At 36.4% G+C, this 12,279-nt stretch overlaps 1 protein-coding gene across 1 annotated transcript in view; it reads right to left on the bottom strand.

Annotated features, from left to right (window-relative positions):
- Spag1 (Spag1 axonemal dynein assembly factor) overlaps window positions 1–12,279 on the bottom strand; it is a 46,627-nt gene that overhangs the window by 19,400 nt on the left and 14,948 nt on the right. Inside the window, exons 6-8 of the mRNA XM_083128479.1 lie at window positions 11,000–11,161; window positions 7,088–7,215; window positions 5,321–5,439 (exon numbers count right to left, since the gene is read on the bottom strand). Coding sequence (XP_082984605.1) covers window positions 5,321–5,439; window positions 7,088–7,215; window positions 11,000–11,161 — 409 coding nt within the window. The remainder of the gene's footprint in view (window positions 1–5,320; window positions 5,440–7,087; window positions 7,216–10,999; window positions 11,162–12,279) is intronic.

Genomic DNA, 12,279 nt, shown 5'->3' with positions numbered 1-12,279 from the left:
AAAAAAGAGCATTGCGTATTTTGGCAAATGCACATAAAACTGATACATGTAAACCGCTTTTCAAAAAATTACGTATATTAACACTTCCAAGTCTGTACATACTTGAAACACTTACTTTCATACACGAAACAAAATCGAACTATCCAAGGAACATAGACACTCACGATTACAATACCAGACAAAAAGATAACTTCCACATTCCCAAAGTGCGGCTAACTGCATTCCAAACAGGACCTTTTTACTCAGGCATCCAGTTATACAATATATTACCAAAAAGTTACAAAAATTTTGAGAGAACCACAATCTTTAAAAGTAAAGTGAAAAAATTGTTATTGGAATACACATTATATTCAGTTCAAGAATTTCAAGAATTAACTAACTTTATAAAATAAATTTAGATTGTATACACTATATAACATGTACTTTTACAGCACTAGTTCACTTCAACAAATAATTTGTCATTGTGTGTTTTACTATTATATTATGTTATATTATTATTAAAAAAATTGCCAAATTGATGTATAGATATATATATGTGCGATGTCAACATGTCTTTTGTAATGTACATGCACCAATGCCCCCAGGGGTACTATCGGTGTGAAAATTGCTCAATAAACTCAACATTTCATGCAACATTTTCACACAGTCCAAATGTCTTGGTAGTTATGAAAGTGCGCAATTATGATTAATTTTGTATCAAGATTGTATATATAAACAACCCTCTCATGAAATGATATGGTATTGTTGCAATGAAATACTTACATACAGTAAAACGTCGATTATACATTGCCCTGAGGTTAAAGAACCAAAAATGTGAAAAATATAAAATTCAGGCAATAATTATAATTAGAACTTATTTTATTATATTGGGATGAGGAATGAAATGTATAATGCGAGGAAATGTAAAATTCCTAACAATTTAGGTTATTGATCCACAATGCAATGTATTGATTGATTGATTTAGTTTATTTTACTTCGCGTTTTGTGCCTCTTGGCTAATTTGCGAAGATGGGGATGAGTGATGAAATTGATGAATGGACATTCACAAACAACCAAGCCCGAGCAGGATTTGAACCCAGGACCCTTGGCATTGCAGCGCGATGTGCTAACCACTCGGCCACAATTCAATGTATTATCGACCTGCCACTGTATATAAGTATTCACACTAACCTTGCATGAGGTACAGTGCATTGCATTCAGAAATGAACTAGATAATGAACACATCTCTATTTTTACATTTTTTTTTACCTTTCATATAAAAATAACATATATTGTTATTAACTATAAAAAATATAAAAAATGGGACAGATTAATCTGTGCAATATCGGTATCAGCTGATATAGGCATATCGGAGCATCGGTTTATCGGTAAAATTACAGATTATTGTAACGGGATCACGGAATCTGACCTATATCAATGATGGGATCATTGATTTTCAATTGTCATACCTTGCAATTTCAATTTCTAGTAAGTCAAGTATTAAAAACTTATGTTACTATATTTTCTGAGCCTTTATTTAACCAAAATTTAAAAAAGAAAAAGAAAAGACTTCATTATTCTAAGTATGGGATGTGGTTTAACCTTACTTTGCAACATCAGAAATTAGGTGACATATGTTACCTCATATTGACCAAAACGAGTTGAATCTAAAAGTTGAGATTTTTACTGTGAGTTAGGTTCATGAAGGGTTTCCTATGTGCTAAATTTCAGAATTTTTAAAGGGGTAAAGATGGGTATCGGAGATTATTTAACCCCGAAAACTGTCAAAATTCAATGAACTGGCCATGTTTTAGCCCATGCTGTAAAAAAGGGGTCTATTTCTACGCACTGATATTTTATTTACAGACACTCTGCAGGCAGGTCTACACATGAAAAAAAATCAAGCCTTAGACTAAACACCTTCATTAAAATAATCGGGCTTAAAAATGCATTTTTTTAACTATTGTTACCCCATTTTCCACTATAATTTTCGTACTTACGATGCAATTTCAAACAAAACATACCTGAATATCATAGGAAGTATACTTCATTAGCTACAAAATGAATTTTGTTTCATGTCTCGAGCTTTAATGGTTTTTGAGATATTAAGGTTTCTGTATACTGCTACATGAGCAAAAAAAGGCATGCACCATGTTGGAAAAATGGCTGCCCCAGGAGAACTAAAGACAATAATTTTTTTTCAACATTGCTTTTGATATCTAGAAACATGTACAAACGTATGTACTAAAAATGAAATTTTTCTAAAATGGTCATGCAACCATTTTTTAAAAAATTGGTTGATTTGACCCTATACAATACTTTCCATAAGACACCCACTCTTAATAGATAGGGACAAACCATATGTTATATCAACTCATCCACCAAGCCTCTTCCCTCCGAGCCCCTATTTCATTCCAAGTGAATCGAAAAGACAGACCCTCATAAATTCCTTAGTTTAAAGTATTCCCCTATATATTTCCACATTTACATAAGCACAAAGATTACCCATAGTGACCAGTGAGAGATGAACATTCCCCCCTTTCTGGAAAAGAATACACATATAACTAATCAACTACACCCTGCATGATATTTTGGGCTGAAACCCAAAATCATAGATTCAAAATATATATTTTTATTCAGCATCAAGAACGGTGTATATATTAATTACAAGTCTACAGCCATCGCTTAATGTTACTCATCTAGGCCAATCGCGACATTATCCAATCAGTACAATTACATTCGCCTACACGATGAGCAATAGCTTACAGAAATTTTAAACCAAAGCACACTGTGCTGTGTGAGTATAGAACTCATAACAAAGTGTCATACCTACTAAAACATATAACTACATACATGCATTGGTTATCAATGGAGCATGACACCAAGAAGAACCTAGTAGGATTTCAATTTTGACACCCTTAAGAAATTTTCATAAGACCAATACCAGGCAAATAAAACTGATTGCAGGTGAGGAATTTTATACCCTTTACAAAGCTGACATTTTCATATAAACTATTCCACACTAACTTTGCTTCATTTTGTACTGAATATCTTTTACAGAATTATACATTGAATGCAAATGTGCCGTGCATTAATACTTGAAGTAAATTGCAATTACTGTCTTTTACGTTAATTTTTGACTTGTCAACAAGTTTTCCCAAGATGGCTGCGCGACACGTTATATTCCCGCCACGTTTTACGGTTTATGGTTAGGCAAATTCGTGAATGGCCATGATTAATGCCACACGGATGCTAGCATATTAATTGAAGTGTTGATATATCACTTTATCCAGATTTCAGGAGCAATCTCACGATTGTCACTCGGATGGAAGATAATAAAGTGTACTTATATATCACAACTGTTTCCCATCAAAGTCCGTAACAACAGTTTTCAGCTCAATTATCCATTGTCACACGAACGTTCACATCCATGTTTATAAGATATCACACTTTGCAATCTTTAGCGTACATAACGAGCTAATCTGATCAACTTATAATCCAGGAATAACTGCAATTTCCATGGATTCTTCAGGCTCGCTAAATTTCAACGCCCATTCTCCATGCTTGCTCTTGACCAGCTCCTGAATCCGTTCCATCTACCTGATTCCTGGGACACGATTCCATTCTCCAAACCTCCATTGTTTTCCTGATACACCCATGACCTCCTCGAACCCTTCCTTGTACCCGATTCCTGGGAAACGATTCTGTTCTCCAAACCTCCATTGCTTTCCTGATACACCCATGAGTTCCTCGATCCGTTCTTTTAACAGTTCATTGAAGACGATTCAATTCTCCCAACCTTCAATGTTTTCCTTCGCTCTTGTCCAGATACATGTCGAAATTCTAATAAAGTTCGTATTATTTTGGATGTGTTATTTTATTTAGACATTAATAATCCTTGAATTAAAATAACATTTATAAGCAGTTCAACAAACACAACTTAATTATGCTAATACGATGTCAACCGTGAACTGATGACATCTATTGAGTATTCTTGGTACCAAAGAGCAACTCAGTCAGCTGTACCATATACAGCTGCCACCTGTGAGCGAACAAAGTACTCGATAGGCTTTAATGTCTAAGAACAATCCTTTTGACAAATATATAGTTTTAGCCCACAAACAAAATCAAAATATAGACACATAAGAAGACACTTATGACAAAGATCGTCATATTATTTTACCAATCCGATATATTTATAAATATCTTACAATTTAGTGCAAAATTCTGCCATTTCATTATTATTTTCATGGATAATCTCCATGCCCTACTTTTTAAAAAAGTAAATGTCTAAAATATGCAGCTTTTTTTGTAGTGCCATCACCTTGAAACACATATTTATTAAGGAGGTCAATGAACTAATCAGGTTCTTCAAGGACCATTTACAATTTTATATCAGATCAGTATTGGCAAATTTTATATCGGTATAAGGCAAAATTTCCCATGCTCAAGGTCCCGGGTTAGATCCCTGGCCGGTTCAAATCCGGGAACTTTTCTAACGATGGAAGCAGCCCCGGGGCCCACCCAGCGTCGAATAACATGGGTACCTGGGGGAAATCCTGGGGGGTAAAGGTGGTCAGGGGCATGATGCTGATCACATCACCCTCACTCATGACCGGATCAAGAAAGTGTGGGGCGTTACCCCCACACCCCCTATACGCCTTCATGGCACGGTGCTAAGTACAGGGGAACACTTTACCTTTATAAGGCAAAATTTCATATCAGCCCACAAAGTTGATTGATTTAAATTGAGATTTAAATAAGGTCTTATTTAAATCACTATAAATAAATAATTTATAGAATAATGTACATAAGGATTATGTAGAAATCAGAGTCACTTTTGGTGAAAGTACATTAATCTCATAATCATTTAATAGTATTTATTAGGAATGGACTGATATGAAATTTTAATCTGTACTGATGATGCACTCACATAAAGTTTTATTAAAAAAGGGAAAAATTTTTGTACTTAAAAAGCGGTTTTCTTCAGACTTATCTGGGTTCTTCCTCAATAAATCCCAGGAATTAGAACATTAAAAGAGGGAGGCACATATCTAATATGTTTCAGAAGAATATGTTGAATGCCAACAAAGTGTAACACAATAATAATATTAGTTAAATATTTTAGCATTTTTACTAGGGGCCGGGTGGATAAAAATCAATAAAAAATATTTTTTATGATTTTTTTATATTGAAATTGATATTTTTCTATTTTTTTTTATAAAACACGCTTAAAATTGCTTAGAAATTGCAGTATAGAAATATGGAAGACATTGGCTTTTACACAAACCTGCCAATGAACAACAATTGACATGCAAAAGAAAGATTTCTCTTAACGTACCTTTTTGTTTTCATTCCTTCTTCCTTAATGTTGCACCTCTTCTGCAACTCTCTTATGGCATTCTGGGCAGTGGCATTATTTGGGTCAAGTTCCAAGACTCTCTGGAAATCTGCTAGAGCCTAATGGAATAAAAAATATACATATATTATTTAACATGTAGTACAATGCTTTGCCATTACCTTTTACACAACTAATTGCATAAAATAATAAATATACAAAATCTGGGCTCAAACAAGAATAGACCATGAGTCTGGGCATTACATGCTTACATACTTTTTTTACCTTTTTATTTTGTGATGCTTTTCTGATAATGAAAAATAAAGCTGGGCTGCTGTTAGGAAATGTGGAACTCTGTGTGACCTATGCCTGTGAGGTCCTTATATATACAATATAAGTGAAAATATACACCTTGTATAACTCAAAGTTCTACATTAAAACCACCATAATTATTACCCCTTGACCCCCTCAACACACACACAGAATTTCCTGTGATCCAATGACAAAAATTCGCAGTGTGTAGAGGGATAGTTCAGGCCCTTATTCAGAGCTACTAGCCCTCAAAAATAAATTTTATCCTGTGTTGTATGTAGCCAAGTGCTACACATTCATAATTGCCATGGATTATTTTGTATCAAATAACACACATAGTACTCTATGCAAATGGTGGGGCCTCCCTGATAATCGAGGAGGCCCAGGTTTGATACCTGGTGAAGGCACATAGTGCTTTGGATCCCACTTTAAACTGTAGGTACAGTCCCAATTAGCCTCGCTGTGCATAAAGTCAGTGGCATGCCTAGGTTTTTTGAAACGAGGGGTTAAGTATACATTTTTAGTAGTCAGCCCTCATTTTGCCATCTTTTCCTGCATTTGATGTTCCTTTTTTTAGGAATATGTACTAGGCCAAAAGGGGGGGGGGGGAGTATAACCCACACCAACCACCCTTGGACACGCCACTGCATAAAATGGACTTAAAAACAAACTAAAGAAATGGGATCAATACTTTAACTGCATTTATCACTAGGGAAAGGATTTTAAGGTGAAAATTATGGTTGAGAAAGGAGAAAAAGATTCTGAAAATATTTTCAAAAAGTGCAAAAAAAAAAAAAAAAGATGCTAAAATGCCTTTCTTCAGGTCTGAACCAGTTACATTAAAGTTCTTTATTCAACACTGTAGCAAATAACATAATCAGTAATTATATAAAGTAACCAGTATTTAGTAAGTAAACCGTGGCATTCACTGCGTTTCAACCAACTTCTTGAACTCATCATTTCTATGTTTTCGAATGTAAGTTGCTGACACTCTGAGCTCAGGTGATCCTTATATGTGGAGAAACTACATTATCTTGGGAAATATCGTTCTGCTCTACAAAATCAGACTGTAGGATTTTATGTAGCTGCTCAAGAAGAATGAAAATCATTTATGTTTCTGTCCAATGTTTTAACAAAACGTGAAAGAAAAAGAAGGAAAAAGGTGCTGAAGCATAGAAGAAGGGTAAAAAGGGATAAATGAGATAATCTCATGAAAAGGTGCAACAAAGTGTGTTCATTTTACTTGATTTCACGTCCTAAAATACATATCTCAAACGATCAGTATTAAAACAGCTATATTTTTGGAATGGTGCCGCACCTTAAAATCCATTATCACGCTCAATCATAAATAAACTTTTACATATTACTCTTATGCTATTGTGCTGAAAATCATCTACAGTGCCTTGACTACTGACTAACGAATAAACACAAAATTTCTCTTGGAAAAGGAATGCATACCTTTGTAAACTCGCTTTTGTACTCATATGCCATAGCTCTTCGCAACAATGCTTTTACATTGTTAGGTTCAGACCTCAACACCTGATTGCAGTCGAGCAATGCAGACCCATATTTCTTCAGTTTTAAATCTAAAATATAAATAATCATACTCATTACTTCTTTGTACGAGTATTATATAATTCAACACTAGTGTTGGCGATATATCATCCAGATGATATATCGCGATATTGAAAAAATATCCAGGCAATATCAATTTTGGCGATATACTGTATTTACGCGTGCGTGTATAATGCGCACCCTGGTTTTTGATAGGGAAAAGTGACAAACAATTACATCTCGTATATAATGTGCGGTATAATCCAGTTTCAAGAAATGGCTTTCTTGGTTGTAGGTCGTAAAGCTATTGTTATGTCGATCAAGAGTGAATGACATCATACCTATTCAATGAATCACCTGTTACTATGTGGACCAAGAGGAGAAGAATATCACTTGTGTATGCAATGAGTCACCACCTCCCCCCCTCTCCCTCCACTGTGTTTAGGATCCCAAAGCTTTCACTCTTTAACCACCTTACAGGGTCCGTTCTGAAAGTATCCGAACTGTCCGCAGCGCAGCACAAGAATCGGTCGAGGGTTCAGGTAAGCTATGCCAGGGGGCAGTGGGAACCTTAACCTTCAAAACAAGGCCTCGTTCAGTTGCCTGCGAGCAGTGGTTGAGGTGCAATCGCTCGTGTTGTGTACATGGAAAAACTTCGCGTCGAGAATTTGCAGTTGGTGGATTTGGTGAAAATGGAGCGCACTTTGGAACAGCGCTACGCTGTGAAATTTCTCGACCGAGTGATAACTGGGGATGAAACTTGGCTATTCTAGTATGACCCCGAAAGCAAAAGACAAAGTTCAGAATTGCACACCCCTGCGTCCTCTCGTCAAAAGAAGACCCAGATGTCAAAATCAAAGGTGAAGACAATGCTCCTCGTCTTTTTCGACGCGTAGGGGGTCGTGCACAAAGAGTTTGTACCTGCTGGGACCACCGTGAATGCAGCTTACTACAAAACAGTGCTTCAGCATCTCCGACAGAGGGTCCAGCGCATCCGGTCTGACATCCCCGACAGGTGGGTGCTTCACCACGACAATGTGCCGGCTCACACAGCGCTGTTGGTAGGTGAGTTTTTGGCCAACGTACGCATGGCAATGCTGCCTCATCCCCCTTACAGCCTGGACTTGGCACCAGCCGACTTCTTTTTTGTTTCCCCAAGGTCAAAAGGGTGCTCAAGGGGAAGCATTTTGCGTCAATTGAAGAGGTTCAAGCTGCCACGCTGGGACCACCATGGGTGGTAAAGAGGGTGTTAGTCAAGGACTTCCAGGACTGCTGTGAACAGTGGAAAAGTCGTTATACTCACTGTACGAGGGTCACTATTTACATTTTGAGCCTAACAATGAAAAACAGGAATTTGGCATTGAAAACTGCTTTATTGTTTTTCGAAGTATTCTCCTTTATGGTCAATACACTTTTGCATTCGTTCGAACCATTTGTCAAAGCAGTTTTTCCAATCTTCTTGAGACACCTCCATAATATGGTTTTTGAACGCATCAACGGCGTCTTACGCCGACGAAAATCGTTGTCCACGCAATTTATTCTTGACATTCGGGAACAAGAAGTAGTCATTGGGTGCCAAATCAGGACTGTACGGTGGATGACCCATCAATTCGATTTTTTGACTGTTCATAAAGTCGGTTGTTAGACGAGATGTGTGACAGCTGGCATTGTCTTGATGAAGAATGATCCGACGGCGTTTGTTTGTTTTCCATATTTGACCGAAGACCTCTGGCAAACAAATTGTTGTGTACCATTCAGAGTTGACCGTTCTACGTTCCTCTAAAGGCACAGTTGCCACATGACCAGTTTTCCCGAAAAAACAGGCGACCATTTGTTTCGATGTGCTTCGAGCGCGAACAACTTTTGTTGGATTGGGTTCATCTTGAAACACCCATACAGTCGACTGCTGTTTACGTTCCGGCTCATATGCATATATCCATGATTCGTCACCTGTTACAATCTTATATACGTCTTTTGAAGCACCACGATTGTATTTATTGAGCATTTGTTTGCACCAATTAACGCGAGCGTCTTTTTGAGTTTTTGTCAAATTGTGTGGGATCCAACGAGAACATACCTTTCTCACAGCTAAATGATCATGTAATATTTTATATATGCTGGTGGATCTAATGCCTATGGTTGCCTCAATCTCACAGTATGTCACATGACGATCTTGCAGTATTAGGTTTTGCACAGCATCAATGTTTTCTTGAACAACAACTGATTTTGGATGACCTTCGCGAATCTCGTCTCTGAGCGAATGGCGGCCACGATTAAATTCGTTATACCAGCGTTTCACAGTGGCAAAGGATGGGGCTTCATCGCCAAATGTGGAAGTAAGTTGATCGATGCACTCTTGTCTTGATAATCCACGTCGAAAATCGTAAAAAATCATCGCACGAAAATGTTCACAAGTTAATTCCATTTTATTGTTGTCGCACAATCTCCACGGCAACATAAACAACACAAATCAAGCTATTGACAAAACATTTGAAGTACGTTATGGTCAATAATGCCAGACGATTCCGTGCAAACGTCAAATCGTGCCTAACTTCAATCAGTGTTGCCAAGGCTCAAAATATAAATAGTGGCCCTCGTATTGAGGCTGAAGGTGCCTACATTGAAGAATATTGACAGCAGTTGTAATTGTCATCAATAAATTGTTTGCAAATAAATAAGTTCGAATACTTTCAGAATGGATCCTGTATTTATTCTGTAATAGTAGACAGCGAGATCAAAATTACGTTATGGATTTGCAGTGCTCAGGAAGTTATTTTCAGCTGATACACATCCCATGTAAGGGGAGGTGCATTCTTGAATTTTGCTAGAATGGCACTGCTTTTTTTTGGTGTCGCAGAACATTACATTAGAAAGTGAAAAATCATGGGAAATGGCTTTCAAACTGTTACAGTATACGCAGTTTTACTCATTCCTTCCTTAGTTTTTCTAAAAAACTTAAAAATATATACTTTTTCCATGACTAACGTAACATTTATATGAGGCACATTCAGGACCCTCAAACTAGCAGTTAGCAGCAAAAGATTTCTTCCATTAAGGCATTTACACACTCCATATATATAATATTATTTGGCCAGTAACACATTTCAATTATTATTCTTTTTTTCCTTATCACGCAAAGTACCATAAAAATCAGAACGTTCCTTCATTTTGTGATGAAGTTATTTCAACTGCATTTCACATTAGTGTCACCATCTTGTATGTAATATTGTTATCATATTCATATCATAAACTGCAGGATTTAAGCTTTACAACAATATATAAAATGAAAGGGTTCCATAAACATGAAAAATCAATGCAAGTCTCACAAAATCATGGAATGACCCTGTACGGTTTCATATTGGCTGTCCGAATTATTCTGTGCATAATACACACCACAGTTTTTGGGAGCAAAAATTTTGGAAAAAGTTAGCATTATACATGAGTAAATACGGTAAATCATGTCAGCGATATATATTGTCATGATATTTTGGTGATATATCATCACAATATTTAAATGATATATATATTGTGTCAGCAATATGTTGTCATGATATTAGGCAATGTATATCGTGGAGACGATATATCGCAGATATCACGATGCAGAAAAAAATTGTATCATATCATCTGTGACAATATTATCTTGACGATATGTCGCAATATCAAAGTTCCAATATTTCCAACAACTCTTAGTATATTAACAGCAATACTAGAAAAAAATGCATCCTTACTATGCTTCTGATACATCAATGAAAAATTGCTCGAGTATAGGAAATTTAAAAAGTGTGTATAAAATGGTTGTTAAATTTTGAGACTTACTTGTCTGTGCCCTATTATTATAAGCTGCAGGAGTTGGCAGTATTGTAATGCTGCGTGTGTAGTATCGGATTGCTTCTTCATAATCTTGCGTTCTGAAATATTCATTTCCTCTCTCACGTTCTCGGTTAGCACATACTTCCTTCTCTGCTTGGCTGTAGTGACCTACCAAATATATTAAAAAATGTCAATTTCGCCACTGTACAGTCAAAATCAAAATTAAGTTGAAGTCTGAGGTTACCATATATACAGATTGATTGTTTGATCGATTGATTTTAGTTTATTTTACTTTGCGTTTTGTGCCTCTTGGCTAATTTGTGAAAATAGGGATGAGTGACAAAATGATGAATGGACATTCACAAACAACCAAGCCCGAGCAGGATTCGAACCTGGGACCCTTGGCATTACAGCATGATGTGCTAACCACTCGGCCACAGGGTCCGGCACCAAATATACAGAGTATCTGTAAAGTTATGATGGGGCTTTTAAAAAATGCATCTATGACTATACATTAGAGTACTGCATGAGACAGACCACTTTCGCTTGCTAGTCCTCATTCGAGTCTCCACCCTTGAGCATGCTATGCTCAAGCAAATACAATTCCATATCATTTTAATGTGACAATAATTCTAGACACATGTACTGTATGTAAAATATCCACCTTGGTAATTTCAGCCCACAAACCTGTTTCATTTTCATATATCACTGTATTGGTAAGATAGCCTAAACTACATTTTAACATGGAGATAATGACTATCTTCACTTAAGTTTCAATTTAACTGCGTTGTTCACTTAACGGTCCATATTTGAGTGCTTACCACCAGAGACAAATTACGGTTATACGTGTACTACTGGGCTTCGAGCGTACACCGATCATTTTGACCGTTCGAGCATTATTCGCTCGAGCGAAGCAGCTCTCAATTCAGCATCGTCCATGCAAACTATTTGGTGCTGAAGTGAAATGCTCTCCCTGCAGCACTCTACTATTCACACTAAATATCTTAAAAATACACTAAATGAAGGACAAACTTATAAAGCTTTGATTCATATGTATATGTCAATTCTATGAGCCTGCCCTTTGCTGTATTGCTTGTTTGTTTCAAGTCCACTTTTTGCACAGATAGGCTAATTACATTTATGTGCTGCATTTTCTTAAAAAATACGGAATGAGGTTGTATGTTTATATCCAAAACATTACAATAAAATGGCACAATATTCCACTAAATTACATATTTTTGTTATATCAGATTGGTACAATTACCAGTAATTTTACCGATAAACCA

The sequence above is a fragment of the Lepisma saccharinum genome, chromosome 1 (genome assembly GCF_977018435.1).
Source record: "Lepisma saccharinum chromosome 1, izLepSacc3.1, whole genome shotgun sequence".
NCBI classification, from domain to species: Eukaryota; Metazoa; Arthropoda; class Insecta; order Zygentoma; family Lepismatidae; genus Lepisma; species Lepisma saccharinum.
The sequence above is the reverse complement of the archived record's forward strand: the minus strand, read 5'-3'. Positions and strand labels throughout refer to the sequence as shown.